Source organism: Gossypium arboreum, chromosome 11 (genome assembly GCF_025698485.1).
Source record: "Gossypium arboreum isolate Shixiya-1 chromosome 11, ASM2569848v2, whole genome shotgun sequence".
In the NCBI taxonomy this organism is placed as follows: Eukaryota; Viridiplantae; Streptophyta; class Magnoliopsida; order Malvales; family Malvaceae; genus Gossypium; species Gossypium arboreum.
In genome coordinates this window covers 109446797-109465736 of record NC_069080.1, presented here as the reverse complement: position 1 = coordinate 109465736, position 18940 = coordinate 109446797, and the positions used below count along the sequence as shown (strand labels likewise).

The 18940-nt window shown below is 35.8% G+C and overlaps 2 protein-coding genes across 2 annotated transcripts; both read left to right on the top strand.

Moving 5' to 3' along the window:
- The first annotated feature begins 9752 nt into the window (after positions 1–9752).
- Positions 9753–10154, top strand: LOC108471589 (annexin C1-like). The gene has a single exon (XM_017773185.1). It carries the CDS (start codon positions 9753–9755, stop codon positions 10152–10154), a length of 402 nt encoding a protein of 133 aa, XP_017628674.1.
- Positions 10155–10251: 97 nt separating this feature from the next.
- LOC108471590 (ricin B-like lectin R40C1) lies at positions 10252–18588 on the top strand. Its single transcript, XM_053021348.1, has 10 exons — positions 10252–10327; positions 15294–15346; positions 15557–15679; positions 15895–16120; positions 16172–16455; positions 16666–16788; positions 17004–17229; positions 17328–17566; positions 17810–17932; positions 18145–18588. The coding sequence occupies exons 1-10, from the start codon at positions 10252–10254 to the stop codon at positions 18373–18375; spliced, it is 1704 nt and encodes a 567-aa protein (XP_052877308.1). The 3' UTR covers positions 18376–18588.
- The last annotated feature ends 352 nt before the right edge of the window (positions 18589–18940 follow it).

Below are 18940 nucleotides of genomic sequence, written 5' to 3'. Positions count from 1 at the left end.
TTGGTATTCTTAATATGATGTATTTATTTATTTAAATTTTATTTTACTTACTTAGTATATTTTTTAATATTGTAATATTTCATGTGTTGTTATTAAGTAATTTCAAACCATACATTTATGATAGATTTTTTGTTATTAATAAAAGTATTTTAAATTTTATGTTAAATAATATTTGCATCCTTTAGCTCTTTTTATGAAAAATAAAAGAATAAATTGAATTAATGTCTAACTTATGTTGTTAAACTTAATAAGAAGAAATATATTCAACTAGAAATTTTACAACACATTGGAAATTATATATTTAGAATAAAATGGTATTTAAAATAACATAAAATAGATAACGAAATATATTGTTTGAAACTAATTAATAAAAGCAATATTAAAATGGAAATACTAAATAAAATTGTGAGTAAAACAAAATTTAAATACGTAAATATATTTGATTAAGAATATTAAATGCACTACAATTGTTTATCATGATGTTGTCATAAATCTTGGATGTTGTCGAGTTAATTTTGACACCAACTCAATCAAAAACATTATTAATAAGAAATTTCATTGCATGCGTATGTGTGTGAAAACTAAATATTTTACACAATATGTGTGTTTAAAAATAACATACAATAAATAATGATCCGTAAGATTTGGGACTAATTAATGATAATACATTAAATATATAATATTAAAGTGTAATGCCCCGAATCTTGGGGGCTAAAAGTTTTGGGCTTTGTCGTTAGGGTCAGTGAGTTGGTGGTGCTATTGAGTTTAGTGGCACGTTTAAGTGTTAGAATAGGTTTGCTGGTCTGGTGGTTGAGTGAGTGTTGGTGAACCTTTGGGTTCTGGGTTTGAGTTGTTGTGTACATATTTTGGGAGCCTTTTTACTGTGTGTTATTTTATTTATTAAGTTTTAAGTTAATATTTTTATTTATTTATTGTTATGTGTATTTTTATTTTTATTTTTTGAATTTCCTTGTCTCTTCTGGACTTTTTTTTCTTCTCATTTTTTTTCCTCTCTTTTCTTTGCTTTTTGGTTTTCCTCTCTTTTCTTTTCTTTTTGGGGAAAAATGGTGGTTTTTAAGATACTTTAATTTCCTGGTCCTCGGGTCGGCATCTGAATGTTTACGTTCTCAAAACAGGTGTAGGATACGAAACTTTTCTATTTTACTTTGCGATTATTCGTTTCGGTAAATCTTGAGTGTGCTTTAATTCCATCAATTTTGGGCGTTAGAGGTTGAATAATACGGGGTATATGGCATATTTTGCTATATTCTCGTTATTACAAAGGTTAAGGACCGGTTTGGGTGGCTAGAATGGTGATTTTAGCCTGTCCTGATGTGGTTTCATGGCCACTGAGGTTTCTACAAGGGCGTGTGCCAGTCCACACGTCCGTGTGCTTTTGAGAATTAGGGTTTTCGGGCCAATTTTGGTGCCACACGATCGTGTGGCCCACTTGGGGATTTTCTTATTTCTCACATAGCCATGTCCCGTAGGCACACGGGTGTATGAGTTTGAGGATTAAGGTTTGCGTGATTTGGTGCCACACGGGCTGACCACGCTGTTGTGTGGCTGATTTGAGGATTTAGGGTTTCCACACAGGCGTATGTTTTGGACACACGGCCGTGTCTGGTGGTTACACAAGCGTGTGAGACCTTCACATGGTTGTGTCAGCCCTGTACATGAAGTTAGTGCAAATAGACAGAGAGTTACATGGCCTGTTTCCACAGTCATGTCCTTGGTCTACACGGGCGTGTACTTCAATCACACGGTCGTGTGCCATAGTCACACGGCTATGTGCCCTTTTTTTACATGGGCTTGTGACCTCCCACACGGCCTAGGCATGTCCACACGGCCAAAGTACACAGACGTGTGGTCCTAAGACACTAATATTGGTTCTATATGTAGTTCTGATCGAAAAGTGTGTTCGCATGCCTTAGCCCTTGGCTAAGTATAAACAAAGGTAGTTAAGACTCCGTTTTGGGCTGCGACTTAAGTGTTATTTGTGATTAATATGTGTAATGTCTGACTCTGAGCCCGATTAACCAGTGTGTGTGTGTATATATCTGTTTTGTCTGAATGTCTGATTTATTGTATACATGCACTTGCATAAACTGTTTTGGGTTTGGTTTTGAAAAGAAGGGAGTCTAATTTTGTTCTGATCTGGCAGTTCAAACTGCAATTAGTCTGTATTGCAGATTACCGCACTGCACTGTGCAACACATACGTCAGCCTTGTTGCTTATATTTATCTGATCTGGCAGTTAAACTGTAATATACCGGTATAGCAGTTTTATCGCATCACACTGTACTGTACGTAGGTTAGCTATGCTACGTATCATTATCTGATCTGACAGTTAAATTACAAATTGTCGGTATAGCGGTTTACCGCATTGCACTATATCGCATGTACGTTGGCCATGCTATGTATTCATATATATTAATTTGGCAGTTCAACTGCACTTTGATAAGTCATTGTTTCCAGGCAACCTTGGATGACTTTTATATGGTGTGTAGGGTTGGATGAGCCTACTTGGTCCTATGTGGTATGTTGGGTTGGATGAGCTCAAACAGCTTTTACGATGTGTGATCAGGGGACGGAGTGGTGTGTCTGGCGGATGGGTGGGTTCTTTTAATGTCAGACTGCATACATACGTATCTGTTTGAATGTTCTGCGTGTGAGATTCTTTGACTATTTCTGTTTGACTGATTAGCACATGTCGTAGTGTGCCTATGAATGTGACTTAGTGTGCTCCAATTGTTATTTAGTTTTGAGATGTTGGTTTTGGGTTACCTTCTGGATCTGTATGTCCTTGTGAGTATGTTTCTTTATTGTACTACTATTCGGCATCCTTTTCTATGTTTCTGTAGTTAGATTGGTTTTGAACTCACACTAATTTCGAGTAGCTACCCCCTTTTAGTGTTCTCCTTTTGGGTACTCTTTTGAACTCTAACGCTGGGCTCGGTATGCGGAGGTCTCAGATAGTCTTAGAGTAGAATAAATTATTAGTTTGTATTTTCAGTTTCTAATTGATATTTCAGTTTTGAGCTGTAAGATTTTATAAAAATGAGGTACAAATTCCGTTTTAAGTTTGTAGTTTTACTCCGATGATTTATATTACCTCAACTATAATTTTACTATTTGTATTTTAAAAGATTAAATGTTTCAATTTGACGTGACAACTATTTTGTAAAAATTTACCTACGATCACTTCGGTGGTCAATGTATTTGGTCTAAACTTCTAGATCGGATTTGGGGTGTTACATAAAGTGAAAAAAATGATCAAATTGTGAGTAAAACAAAATTCAAACACATAACTACATCAGGTTAAGAGTACTAGATATAATACAAATGTTTATGATGATATTATCATCAATCTTTAGTTCCTAAAATAAAAAATACATGAGCTAAATTTTAATTTTTTAATAAAATTTGTTGGTGAGATATTTTGATATAAAAAAATATACTTACATGGTAGCTATGTAATTAAAAATAGCGTTATAATGAACCTAAATTTAATAAAAAAATTAATAGTGTTAATAGTTGGACTTAAATTTTGAAAAATAAAATAAAAATCAATTAAATTACTAAAACTAAAAGTACATAAACTAAAATTTAAATTTTTAAAGAGTAAATAGACTTAATTATAACATATTTTAATTAAAGGAGTTGATTAGTATTAATATTGGAGTGAAAGAAAGGAAGGAAAACTGTAAAATGTATTTGAACTAAGAAAAGAAGAATGAAAGATATTTTTAATTTGGGCTTTGATTTTTGTTTAAAGAAGGGATGGTGATACTAGTATAATATGTAGCTAGAGGGTTGGCGGGAACTTAACCCTCTAAAATAAAATAAAAATCTATTTAGATCATTTTAAAGTTTATAAAATTTAAATTAATAAAAGTAAAATTATACTTTAATCTCCTTTAAAATAATAAAATTTAATTTAATCTTTTAAAAATTATAAAAAAATATTTTTATTATCATAAAAATATACCATTTATTTTCAATCCCTAAAAAATTTTAAACTTTACACATAACTATTACAGAAAGTATATATGAAAAAAAAGAGTACAATGATAATGGCAAACTTCATAGGAAAAGAAATTAACTGCTGTTTTGAAGAGCTCAAGAAAAAAGAAACGACTCTTGCAATTACCAATGAAATAAGAAGAAAAAGAAAATGAGAGAGAAGAAGAAGGGTTGGCCTTATTTAAAGAGCTAACACATTTCTTTTTCCAAGCAAGATTGCTCCCTAGTATTTATCACTGGCATCTGTCTGTAGAATTCTTTCTCCATCTGAAGGGATTTGGAGTGGAGGCAAATCTTGGGTAATTTCCTTCAATCTTTGGAGTGCTTTTGTCTGAGAAGAAGACCATGGAGAAGGATCTTTTTTGAGTAGCTTTTGCAAAGGATTTATATACTTAGAAACTTTAGGGATAAAATCTCTAAGATAGTTAACAATCCCAATAAATTGTTGGATCTGCTTGAAAGACAAGTCTTTTGAAGGAAATTTGAGGAGTTCTTGAGCAATGTGTGGTCCTGGAGAGTATTTTCCATCTTTGATATCCATTCCGAGAAACTAGATTTCTGATTTGTTGGTTTGCATCTTTCTTTCTGACAACATTATCCCATATTTGAAAATAAGGGATTTGAATTCTTCAAGGAGTTGTGTATGAGAATCTTCATCTTTGCTGTAGAGTAGGATGTCATCAATGAATACTAAAGCATTTTCCATCAAAGGATGGAAGATCTTTATCATTTCTTTCTGGAATAGAGATGGAGCAGTTTTTAGTCCAAATGGCATGACTTTCCACTGAAAATGTCCATTAGGAATACAAAATCCTGTTTTTGGTCTGTCATCAGGAATCTTAAGAAAAGAAAGTCAACAAAATCTGACCGTTGCTACATCTGTAACCAGAAGGGACATTTTTCAAAAAATTGTCCAAAGAACAAAAAACAAGCCAAAAAGATTGCACAAATAGTAAGACAATCAGGAGTAAAGATTCAAGAAAATGATAATATTGAATCTGTCTGCTCCATTGAAGATGAACCATCAGATAAGATGATTTGTGCCATCCCTGCTTGTGATTCCTCAGAACCAGCATCGGACTATTCCGATATACAGATGATACAAGCTAAAGCTCAGACTGTTGACAGAACCATTAACACATTCCCAGTTCCTCATGTACCTATCAAGATCTATTTAGATAAATATAGTAAGCCTATTACTACAATTTCCTTCATAGATATCGGTGCATCAGAAACCATCATGAACCCAGACATCTTACCTTCAGAATGGTGGAAACCTCATAAGGTATTTTGATTCTGCTGCTGATATTACTTTTGCTACTCATGTGATCAGCAAACCAATTACTATCCAATTCTTCCCAGGCTGTTGTATAAAAACTATAGTATTGGGATCAAAACTCCCTGGAAAAGATATTGTAGTAGGTTTTGACCTCTATAAAAAATCCCAGCATCTTAGAATACTCCCTGAAGGAATAAGATTCAAAAATCTTTTCCAACCTTTTGTCAGAATCCAAAAACTCTTTGTCATCCAATCTGAAAAAATTCTTCCCACTATCCAGGAATTAAAAGCTCGATCTTGTGCAGAATCTCATTCTGAATTCCTGAATAAATGCCCAAATCTTTTGTGGAAAAACCCAGATTTATTGAAGTTGGAAAAGAAAAATGTTTTTTGAAATATTTCTTCTTCTTTGTACAGCAATCACATAAATGATCTTTTGGGCATTTGTACTTCAAGTGGGAATCATCGCAGGCTCTATCAATTCTTTTGTCACCATGGAGATAATCTTTGAATATCATTCTTCTGTTGCAGATATCTTCTAGAGCAACAAAGACTTCTTGTTGAAGTTCTCCAACTGTAATTTGAAGAATATCTTTGTTCTGCGTCTGAAGAACTTGATTAACTGCAACTTGGATTGGATTTGGAAGAGATGAAAGGATAACTAGCTTGAGATTTGGATTTAGTCCCAAAGTACAATATAGCTTGGTCATTATTTTGAAATGTTTCTCCAAATCTCTCTTGACATACGAACAACATTTTCTTTTGTAGAATTCCCTTCTTTTTAATGTCAGTAAATCTTGAGGGTTTCCCACAAAATGTTGATGTATGATTCTGATTGGCTGGGCCAGATCTTGAAGAACTAGAAACTACATCTGATCATGTTGATTAATGGAATTCCACCAATCTCTTAACATTCTTGTAAATCTGGAGACAAACTCCATAAGAATGTTGTAATTACTATCTTCAGTAAGTTTGCGAGTTTCTAACCAAGAATGAAATTCTTGAATTCTATCAGCCCATTTTGCTTGTGGCAAATCGTCTATGGTGAAAGTGGTTCTTCCTATGGAAGATTTTGGCATCTGTCTCTGATGTGCAGAAAATGATTCTGGCATATCTTGCATTTCATCGTCACTTGGTTCTTTAACTTTAGTTGTTTGGAATACTTTCTGCAATTCTTCATCTTCTGATTCTGTATTTTCGTCTGATGAGGATTCTTCAGATGATTCATCTGATGATTCTGAACTTTTTCCTGAATCAGTTTCAGTATCTGATTCTGGGTTTTGTATAGTTGAGATCTTAGGAATGGAATATTTTGTATAATCCTTTAAAAATTTTGTTAAAAGATTTTGATCTTTTTCCTGAATCATCAGAGATTTTGAGACTTGTTTTGGAGGAGGAGATTTTTGTGGAGATTCCTCTGAGATTGGTCTTTTTCCCAGTTTTTTCTCCATTTGATCTGTTTCACTTTCACTTTCTGTTTTGGCTTCTTCAGTGAGCTTTTTCTTCTTTTCTACTTCTTGTTTTTTGATTTCCAGAAAAATTTCATACGTACTAAGTTTGGTACGTTTTGGAACTTCTGGAAAGGATATTCGTACTCCTTTTACTGGGAGTGGATCCTTCTGTCTGATAGAGGGAAACAATTCAATTGTTTTTGCTCTATGAGTAGGCTCAGGGATTTTCCCTGTTTCTTGAAGAGTTTTGATTTGATCTTTTAATTTTTGAATTTTTTCTCTCTTTGTGCAAGATGAGAGAAGAAATCTTGTCCTGGTGCTGTTGGTTGTTTAGCTACTGCGTCCAATCTTTTTTGTAAAAGTTGGATCAGATCTCTGACCATCTTGGTGTTGTCATCTATCTTGGTTTCAACAGTTGAGATCTTTGAATCAATCCTTTTCAGAACATGATTCTGAGCAATAGCATTTTCTGTTTGCCAATTGAGAGTAGCTTCTGCAGCACTTATTTTGGATGGTGCACCCGAAATATCAGTCTGAATTTTTTAAAGAATTTTTGAATTAAAATGGTTCTTATGGTATTTCACTCATCTCTACCATATTGCCATACAGTTGACACCCCTGATCTTCTTTACTACTTGAAAAAAGCCATCAGAGGAAATATTGAACCAGAACACCAAAATTTCTTTACTTTCCTTAGTTGGTTCCATCCTCTCCCACAATGGCTCCAAATTATTGAGCAGCATTGCAATCAGAAAAAGGGTAATTATGGAAGTTATATGATTATAATCTTCTATAAGCCTCAATACTTTGTCAAATGTGGAAAAGCAACCCAGCTCAATTCCTTTCCTACCTCATGGATCCATAAATCTCTTGAAAATGAAGTCTTCAAAGATGATGTCCAATATCGAGAATTACAAAAGTTTCTTGCCAGCTCAACAGGATTATTCCATTTAAAATATGGCCACCTCCAGATATTGATGCACCATGGGACACCTGGCCAAGGACATACACACATTATCATGAAGTAGTCCTAAAGGCTCTCCCTGAATATCATGAAGGAATTCCTGACCCCACAGAATAGTCTCAAGATTACCCGTGGCAATACAGTCAAATCAGCCTTGCTAAGATAGAATTACACGATGAAAAAGAAAAAGAAAAAGATGAAGAAATGACCTGCTGCAGTGAAGATTCCATGGACAGTACTCAGTTTCCCCATTCAAATGCAAACAGCTGAAAACCACTTGTCGGGAATCTTGCTTTAAATAATTAAAGTATTTTGCTTTATGTCAAATAATGTCTAATATCAGTCCGGTTTTTACTTTATGTACTATTTACTTTATGCTTTAATGATGATCCTTATCCAGAGTACTGTTTACTATTTTGTTGTATTACATCTCCTTCAGCTATAAAAGGAGGATGAATTCCCATTGTAAAAAGCAGAACTAAGAAGTTTTATAAAAATCTAGTGTGTTTCTCTACTTATGGCTTTCTAAAGTTTTTTTTTCTCTGAATCATCTTCTTCTTAGAAAGTTTCAGATGAGTTTATAAAGAGTTTACAATAAAGTATGCTCTGTGCTTGCCATATAATGGATCCTGTACATCAAAAATATTGAAATTCTGACCAACCATACTTATATTGATGTGGATAGCATATGTCTCTTGAATTAAGGCTTTGTTGCTAAATGGCAGTGCCTGTTGAATAACCCGTGTGGATGAAGGGTTTTAGTTTTGGCATAGCATACCTGCAACAATTCCTTCTTTCTTGCAATCCCTGTGTTTATCCACACCCGTATTGGTAAACATATTTACCGTTATCCTCTCCAAGTGGTCCAATATTTGGATCTCCATCCATCCACCTTTTGTAAAACTCGTCTTGAGTTGAGTTTTTCTTCTTTTTTCCCGGTTTTGATGCAGTCATGTCCATGTTGTCTACCCAAGCGGCCAATCTGTCATCTGTGCATAATTCACAGGAACAGTTTAAAGCCCAAAGACAATGTCCAGTTACCGGGTCTTTAAACATATAGTGGGGTTTTCCATCTACGGAAAAGCTTTCTATCAAGCTTCTTTCTGGGCCGGGTTCACACAACGGGCAGCAACAATCTGGATCTTCTTTGTCATAAAGTTGTGCTGGTCTTTCAATTGGTTGCATCATTAATTGTGTCGGGAAGATGTTGGGATTTTGTGGTTTGTGAAGATGACTATGATCAAACTTAATCTCAGTAGTTCCATCTCCCTTTGATATGATCTGACTTGAAGTTGATTGGATTGGTTCGCTATGCTCATGGAGTTTTTCATAGCTGGTAATCCATTTTTCTGAGAGAAGTTTAATAAGTTACTTTTCGGGATTTGTCTTAGAACATGAACACAATGAGGTTGGTCATTTGTGTTTAGTGAGATGAGTAGGGAGTCATCTGTTCCATGCTTTGAGAGATTGAAGGCATGATCTTGTATCCTGTAAACAATCTGGTAATGAAGGGTTGCAGTTATAGCTGAAGCAACTTGTGGTGCTCCTGCTATTTGAATCTGGACTTTCAAGGCTTTGGTTAGATTAGGATCTGCCAATGCCATTGTGAAATTTGGGAAGAGAGTGACCATAACAAGGCCAGAAGCAATTCTTGTAACTACAGGCTTTCCAGCTGTGCCATGGTAGTTTAAAGCAAGGTGTATAGCTCCAAAATAGATGTGCGTATAACCTCTAAGTTTCCATTCTATTAGAAATTTTGCACGGATTTCGAGAGTAATAAATTGCTCTGGTGCAGCAGCTGGCAATAATTTGAAAAAAAAAACATGCTAAAAATAGCCAAATTAACAATCTGCCTCATTTGTAACAAACCGAAGTTTATGTGAAATAACAAATTAACTAATTTAAGGTAAGATTTTCTAAAAACATGCTGTCAAAATCAAGATTTTGAGAATGAAATTGCAATTTTCTTATATATTCACGAGGTTACTACAAAATGATTACTCACTCTCCTGGTCTTTAACTTTTAATCCACATGGAGTACTCATATGCTAGAGAACACTCTCACACTGCCCATCATCCAACTAATTCCCAAGATAATGAAAGACAACGCAATGACTTTACACCGCCGCACCAACCTGGACACGGTGCTGCACCGATGCACCAGCCAGGATATGCTGCTGCATTGCCTCACCAACCTGGATATGGTGCTGCCCCACCGCACCAACTCGGATATGGTGCTGCACACATGCACCAAGCTGGATATGGGGCAACATTACCACACCAACCAGGATACGGGGCTCCACCACAGCACCAACCAGGATATGGGACTGCATCGTTGCACCACCTTGGATATAGGGCCCCACCGTCGCACCAAGCCGAATATGGAGTTGCACCGTCACACCAAGCCGAGTTTAGAGCTGTACCATCGCCCTAAGCTGGATATGGGGCTGTACCGCTACACCAACCCGGATATGTGGTTACACCGTCACACCAAGCCGGATACGGGGCTGCATTAGCACACCATTCAGGATATGGGGTTGCACCTCTTCACCAACTCGGATATAGAGCTGCACAACTCCACCAACCTGGATATGGAGCAGCACCAATGTACCAACCAGGATATGGTTCATACAACTACATAACAACACCAGGACATGTTCAACCTTGCGGCCACGGAACTAGTGAAGGGAGATTTGATCATCATGGTCATAACCGTCCATATTCTCCATCTATAACTCACCATTCAACCTATCCTGGTTGTGAAAAATAAAATAGAATAAAATAAATAAAAATAAAGAACACATAAATTTTACGTGGAAACCCTTTCGGGAAAAAAAACCACGGGCAGAGGAGAAGAAAATTCACTATGTCGAAAAATTTTTACTCTAATACAAGAGGAATAGACTATGTCTATTTATAGGCTTGCAAAGCCATATTCTAGTAGGATTGAAACACCTTATCCTAATCAATATAAAATAGATGGAGTTTAATAAGGTTTAAAACCTTATTCTAAAATAAAATAAAAGAAGTCTAGTTCTATATGGATTTTACTTTTATTTTATTTTCCATCGTATTTTATTTAAATAAGAATTTGGGTCACTTAATTCTAACAATCTCCACCTTGACACAAATTCTCAATGAACAAGTTCTTCATCGCGAACTTTCAATAAACAAGTTCTTCACCTCTTCCAAAAAACCCTTAAGGGTTTAACTTCAACAATGAACACCAACCAAGTCTAAGCAATGCTCAAACTTGGTTATAGGAAGTGACTTAGTCATCATATCTGCAGGATTTTCATGAGTGCTAATTTTGCTCACAACAATATCACCACGAGCAATAATATCACGAACAAAATGATACCGAATATCAATGTGTTTTGTTCTCTCATGAAACATTTGATCTTTTGTAAGAAAGATGGCACTGATTCGTCACAAAATATCTGATTTGAAGGTCTTCATTGAGTTCACTAAATAGTCCATTCAACCAAATAGCTTCTTTACAAGCCTCATTAATCGCCATGTACTCGACTTCGTTGGTAGACAAAGCGACATGTAGTTTGCAAAGTGGCTTTCCAACTAATTGCACAACCTCCGATTGTAAAGACGTAACTCGTGAGAGATCTTCTTCTATCAAGGTCTCCAGCAAAATCAGCATCAACATACCCTATAACTCCATCTTTAGTTCTTCCAAACTGTAAGCAAACATTAGTAGTGCCTCGTAAGTATCTTAAAGTCCATTGAATCGCTTTCGGTGTTCTTTACCAAGATTCGCCATGTATCTCGCTAACCTTGACCGATCGCATATGATAAACGGACGTGAACAAACCATAGCATACATGAGAGATCCTCTTGCACTAGAGTATGGAACATGTGACATGTACTCAATCTCATTATCGATTGAGGAGATAAGGCCGATGAAAGTCGAAATGGAACAGCTAAAGGAGTACTAACGAAGCTTAGCACTCGCATATTGAACGCAAAGAACTTTCTCAATGTACCCTTCCGACTTAGGTACAATTTACTTGCTTTTCTATCTCTAAGAATCTCCATACCAAGTATCTTCTTTGCTGGTCCTAAATCTTTCATCTCAAATTCTTCACTTAGTTGGGCTTTAACCTTTCTTATCTCTCTTTTATCTTTTGTCGCTATCAACATGTCATCAACATAAAGAAGTAGATACACAAAAGAACCATCACTGCTTTTTCTTAAAGTAGACACAACTGTCAAAACTACTTCTTTTGAAATCATGAGAAGTCATAAAAGAATCAAACCTCTTGTACCCTTGTCTTGGTGATTGTTTCAAAGCGTAAAGGGACTTTTTCAACAAGCAAACATAGTCCTCTTTTTCGAGACTATAAAACCCTCTCGGTTGTTGCATGTAAATATCTTCCTCAAGTTCTCCATGCAAAAATGCGGTTTTACATCTAACCGCTCAAGCTCCAAATCATGCATGGCCACAATACCAAGCAAAGCTCGAATCGAACTATGCTTAACAACTGGAGAGAACACATCTGTGAAGTCCACTCGGAATTTGATTGTAACCCTTTGCAACAAGCCTTGCTTTATATCCGGGTTCTTCAACTCCTGAGTCCCTTCTTTCTTTTTAAACACCCATTTACAACGAATGACCTTTTTACCTTTAGGAAGTTTTACAAGATCCCATGTTCATTTTTTGTGGAGTGATTCCATCTCCTCTTGCATAGCAAACATCCACTTTTTCGAGTCTTCACACTAATCGCCTCGAGAATAATTAAATGGCTCTTGATTCGCATCTATATCTTCACCACATTTAAAGCATAAGCAACTAGATCAACCTCGGCATACTTCTTTGGAGGTTTAATTTCTCTTCTTGTCTGTTTTTGGCGATAGAGTATTGCGGTGAAGAAGCAACTCTATTCTCAATTTTGTCTTGGCTTGAGGAGTTGATTCAGATTAACTCGATGCTCCACCGCTTTTGGTTTTCTTTATTGGAAGAGTCTTTAAGAGATAAGTTAGGTAGCATAGCGGTTTCATCAAAAACAACATCTCTCGCTAATCACAACTTTTCTATTTTCAGGACACCATAACTTATAGCCTTTTACACCACTTTATAACCAAGAAAACGCATTTAATGGATCTCGGTTCCAATTTTCCATTATCAACATGAGCATACGCAGGACACCCAAAAATCTTTAAATCGAATAATTAGCGGGATTACGGACCATACCTCTTGTGGAGTCTTTTCTCAATGGCAACGGATGGAGATCGGTTGATCAAAAACATGCGATGAGAGTCGCTACGCCAAAATGACTTGGTAAGTTGGCATTTGACAACATACATCGAACCTTCTCCATGATCGTTCGTTCATTCGTTCGCAACGCCGTTTTTTGTGGAGTATGACGAACCGTCAAGTGTCTCATGATCCCTTCGACTTGCACAATCTATTAAACTCATCGTAACGTAACTCTAAGCCATTATGCATGCGGAGGTATTTTATTTTCCGTCTGTTTTTCAATCATAATTTTCCAAGACTTAAATGTGGAAAACACATCGCTTTTCGCTTGTGAAGAACGCCCAAACTTTTCGGAAAAATCATCAATAAAGGTTAGCATATAATTAGCTCCACCTCTCGAAGGCACTCGGACGGCCCCACAGATCGAATGGATATACTCCAACGCTTCCTTCGTGTTATGGATTCCTCTAGTGAATCGAACTCTCTTTTGCTTCCCAAAAACACGGTGCTCACAGAAATTCGGTTTGCAAATTCCTTGCCCATTAAGAAGTCCTCTTTGCTTAATTCGCCATGCCATTCTCACTCATATGCCCTAGGCGATATGCCAAAGTTTAGTAATATCATCATCGACAAGGAAGAGGAAGCGACAAATGCATCACCAAGAATGATAGAGAACCTCAGAAACATATAACTTGGCAATCTTTCTTTGCCCTTTCATCACAACAAGGCACCCTTTGAAATCTTTAAACCCCACTTTCAATTGTGTATCTGCCTTTTGAATCAAGAGTACTCAACGAAATTAAATTTCTTTTCAATTCGGAACATGCCGCACGTCACTAAGTGTTCGACAACTCCATCAAACATCTTAACTTTAATTGTTCCAACACTTGCGATTTTACATGAAGCATTATTTCCCATCAAAACAACACCTTGAATCATCGTTTCATAAGTTGTAAACCAATCCCGATTGGGACTCATGTGGAAGGTGCAGCTGAATCAAGTATCCACTCCTTGCTTACTTTAGAATCATTGATGAAGCAACTAGAAGTTCACCATCATTGTAGTCTTCTACAACATCGACTTCAGGATTTTTTCGGTTGTTTTCCTTTTGATTCGCAGCCTCCTTTTAATCTTATTTTGTAGCTTATAGCACTCAGATTTAATGTGCCCTTTCTTCTTGCGAAGTTGCAAGTTTTACCTCTGTTTGAAGATTTCGATCTACCCTTAGATTTACCACGAGGATTCCGTTCTGTGTTCTACCACGATCATCATCAACATTCGGTCTTGTCTCCCACGAACAATGAGACCCTCTCCCGAGAGTTGGGTTTAACCACAAGATGCTTCATCTTATCATACGAGGTTAAAGAATCATAAACCTCATCAACCGTGAGAGACTCATGGCTATATAAAATCGTGTCTCTAAAGGTTGAATAAGACGGGGCAACGAACAAAGTAGAATCAACCCTAGATCTTCCTTATCATCTTGAACCTCCATGGCCTCCAAGTTTGAGAGAATTTCTTTAAACAACTTTGTTAAGTGTTCGTGTACTGACGCACCTTCCTCCAAACGATGAGCATAAAGACGCCGCTTCATATGCAACTTGCTTGTTAGAGTTTTCGACATACATATTTGTTCTAGCCTCTTCCATAATGCGTGGCGGTTTTCTCTTTCATCACATCCCGCAAAATTTCGTTGGACAAATGCGAGATGTAATTGTGTTAATGCCTTTCGATCCTTACGCTTCTTCTCTTCATCATTAATGTCGAAGGCATCTTATCTATCCTAGCAGGCATCCTCTAGATCCATCTGCAAGAACCGCTTGCATCTTAATTTGCCACAACGCAAATCGGTGTTGCGATCCAACAATGAATTTCATACTTCAAAGACGCCATTACCGTGATCGAGATGAATAACCCTAAGCTCGATACCAATTTGTGAAAAATAAAATAGAATAAAATAAATAAAAATAAAGAACACATAAATTTTACGTGGAAACCCTTTCGGAAAAAAAACCACAGAGGAGAAGAAAATTCACTATGTCGAAAAATTTTTACTCTAATACAAGAGGAATAGACTATGTCTATTTATAGGCTTGCAAAGCCATATTCTAGTAGGATTGAAACACCTTATCCTAATCAATATAAAATAGATGGAGTTTAATAAGGTTTAAAACCTTATTCTAAAATAAAATAAAAGAAGTCTAGTTCTATATGGATTTTACTTTTATTTTATTTTCCATCGTATTTTATTTAAATAAGAATTTGGGTCACTTAATTCTAACACTGGTTCTGCTTCCAACCCCTCCATGGAACCTACAGTCAAAATATTTTGCAAATCTGATCCAAATCTTAATCTTTCAGTTAGAGATAACAAGGTTGTTCTTGCTAAGGCTAATCCCTCCGATGAACACCAGGTATGTAACTGGAAACTATATCAGCAAAATAGTTTTTGATTATGTATCATTTTTGTCCCTCTTGCATATAGTTCTATAGCTTGTTTACTTCATATTCAATAAATTAGTTAACAACCCGAAAGTCCATTTTGATTCTTAAAGCTTAAAAGGAACGCAAAGAAATTGATCTTATTTTGATTTGCATTTTCCTTTCTTTGGTTGCTATTTTAGCTTTGGTACAAGGATGATAAGTTTGGGTCCAACGTGAAAGATGAAGAGGGTTTTCCTAGCTTTGCTCTGGTTAATAAAGCCACCGGTCTGGCCCTCAAACATGCTAGTGGAGCTACTCAACTGGTAAGAATTGTCCATTGCCTTTTTATTTTTCATTGCTTGAAAACTTTTGTTGATACATGCAAGAAGTAGTAGGCAGCTACATTAAAATATGCGATACACTGTTTGCTCATTCATCATTATTTTTTATTTATTTATTTTAAGCTAGTAAAAATGAACAACATTCTTTATATATTAACTTCAAATTTGCTTTGAAAAATGTTTTCTTTCCTCTACAGGTGCAATTAGAACCTTTCAGGCCATTCGAATTTGAAAAGTCCCTGATGTGGAGTGAGGGCAAGGTGATCGATAATGAAGGCTATAGAGCTATAAGAATGGCTAATGACATTCACCTAAATATGGATGCATACATAGGTGATCGCCCTCAAGTCCAAGATGGCAATGAGATTGGGCTTTGGGAATGGAACTCTGGAAATAACCAAATATGGAAGATATCACCACATTGTAAGTTTCTTAAAAACTAAAAAGAAAAGACAACACGGTAAAAAAATCCAGTAAATGTCACTAACTCTTCACTCGGTTCATCCAACTACTCGTCAGCACCAGGACATGAAAAACAAGGTTGTCATGCAAGTAGTGAAGGAAGGCTTGAACATCATGGTCACGATGGTCCTTATTCCTCATCTGACACCCACCATTCCTCCCACTTTGATTCTGCTTCCAGCCTCTCCAAGAAACCTGCAGTAAAAATATTTTGCAAATCTGATCCAAATCTTAATCTTTCAGTTAGAGATAACAAGGTTGTCCTTGCTAAAGCTAATCCCTCCGATGAACACCAGGTATGTAACTGGAAACTATATCAGCAAAATAGTTTTTGATTATGTATCATTTTTGTCCCTCTTGCATATAGTTCTAAAGCTTTTTTACTTCATATTCAACAAATTAGTTAACAACCCGAAAGTCCATTTTGATTCTTAAAGCTTAAAAGGAAAGCAACTAATTTGATCTTATTTTGATTTGCATTTTCCTTTCTTTGGTTGCTATTTTAGCTTTGGTACAAGGATGATAAGTTTGGGTCCAACGTGAAAGACAAAGAAGGTTTTCCTGGCTTTGCTCTGGTTAATAAAGCCACCGGTCTGGCCCTCAAACATGCTAGTGGAGCTACTCAACTAGTAAGAATTCTTCATTGCCTTTTATTTTTCATTGCTTGAAAACTTTTGTTGATACATGTAAGAAGTAGTGGGCATCTACATTAAAATATGCGATACACTGTTTGCTCTTTTGGTCATTATCATTATTATTATTATTTTAAGCTAGTAAAAATGAACAACATTCTGAATATATTAACTTCAATTTTGCATTGAAAAATGTTTTCTTTCCTCTATAGGTGCAATTAGAACGTTTCAAGGCAAACGAATTTGATAAGTCCCTGATTTGGAGTGAGGGCAAGGTGATCGATAATGAAGGCTATAGAGCTATAAGAATGGCTAATGACATTCACCTAAATATGGATGCGTACCTAGGTGATCGCCCTCAAGTCCAAGACGGCAATGAGATTGGGCTTTGGGAATGGAACTCTGGAAATAACCAAATATGGAAGATATCACCACATTGTAAGTTTCTTAAAAACTAAAAAAAAAAAAAAAGACAACCTAATAAAAAATCCTAGCAAATGTCTCTTACTCTTCACTCGGTTTGTACAACTAATCAGCAGTGTCAGGGCACGAAAAACATGGTGGCCATAAATTTGGTGAAGGAAGGTCTGATTGTCATGGTGATGATTGTCCCTACTCATCTCACACTCACCATTCCTATCATTCTGGTCATGCTTCCAACCTCTCTAAGGAACCTACTGTCAAAATCTGCGGTAAAGCTGATCCAAAATTAAATCTTTCGGTTAGATTTGACAAGGTTGTTCTTGCTAAAGCCGATCCCTATGATGAACACCAAGTATGTATCTGTCAACTATATTAGCAAAATAGTTTTAGATTATGGGAAATTTTTTATTTTGGTTAGATTTACCTTGTTTATCCACTTTTCCCCTCTTGCATAGAATTATAAGGTTTTTGACTTTGTATTTAACAAATTAGTTAACAGCCAAAAAGCCCATTTTGATTGTTAAAACTTAAAAGGAGGGCAAAGCATTTGTTCTTATTTTGATTTTCATTTTACTTGCTTTGTTCGCTATTTTAGCACTGGTTCAAGGATGATAAGTTCGGGTCCAATGTGAAAGATGAAGAGGGTTTCCCCGGCTTTGCTCTGGTTAATAAAGCCACTGGATTAGCCCTCAAGCATGCTTGTGGAGCTACACAACCAGTAAGAATTATTCATTGCCTTGTATTTTTCTTTGCTTAATAAGGTTTGCTGACATCGGTAAGAAGGAACAAACATCCTCATTCAAAAATGTGATACATTTTTCCTCTTTTTTATTCATTTTTTTCTTGAGTCAGTAAAAATGAACAACATTTTGAATATATTAACTTTACATTTGTGCTGAGAAAATTTTTTTTTTTTTTTTTTCTTTGTAGGTGCAATTGGCATGTTTCAATTCAAATGATTTATCCCTAATCTGGAGTGAGAGCAAGGTGATTGATAATGAAGGCTATAGACGTATAAGAATGTTTAATAACATTCACTTGAATATGGACGCATACCTCGGTGATCACCCTGGTATCCAAGATGGCAATAAAATTGTGCTTTGGGAATGGAAGAATGGAGATAACCACATATGGAAGATATCATCGCATTGTAAGTTTTAGCAACCGAGAATTTGGATAAACATGATCATCAGTCAAATGGTGTAGCCAATTATGCTCGATTACCTTCATTTCTTTTATGTTTCTTCCAGTAATCAGTGATATATGCAGGATGGTTGCAATGTGGTGGAGTCAGTTTCGTGATCCAATAGCTTGAAAGGACCGATTGCTACTTAATTATCTACTTAATATAAATATATGTTGGAAAGTACTAAATATCTGCTAGCTGCATAGTTTCTGTTATTGCCTGCAAATTTATTCTATTCAAATATGCTTCTTCCTTTTTTTTTTTTTTTGGTTGAGCTCATTAATGGAGAAAATGAATACCAACCCAAAACAAATCGGTTGATGAAGGATTCAAATGAAAATTTCTTCATTTGGCAAAACAATGAAGATTTAATAACATTTTGCCATTGCTACAATATGTGCTGCCATCATCTTGTATGCTTCTACACACTATAATTAGTTCTGAGTTTTTGAGATCAACCTTTCCAGACAAAACCTGAAAACTCTCTTTCAGATATAATATTATGAGGTCTTTAAATATTTAAAAATCAATATAAACTTA

Coding starts and splice junctions, on each gene's coding strand:
- LOC108471589 (XM_017773185.1), top strand. CDS start 9,753: ATGGAGTACTCATATGCTAGAGAACACTCTCACACTGCCCATCATCCA.
- LOC108471590 (XM_053021348.1), top strand. CDS start 10,252: ATGGGGTTGCACCTCTTCACCAACTCGGATATAGAGCTGCACAACTCC. Junction 16,121..16,171: donor ATGGAAGATATCACCACATT/GTAAGTTTCTTA, acceptor AAAAAAATCCAG/TAAATGTCACTAACTCTTCA. Junction 17,230..17,327: donor ATGGAAGATATCACCACATT/GTAAGTTTCTTA, acceptor ACAACTAATCAG/CAGTGTCAGGGCACGAAAAA.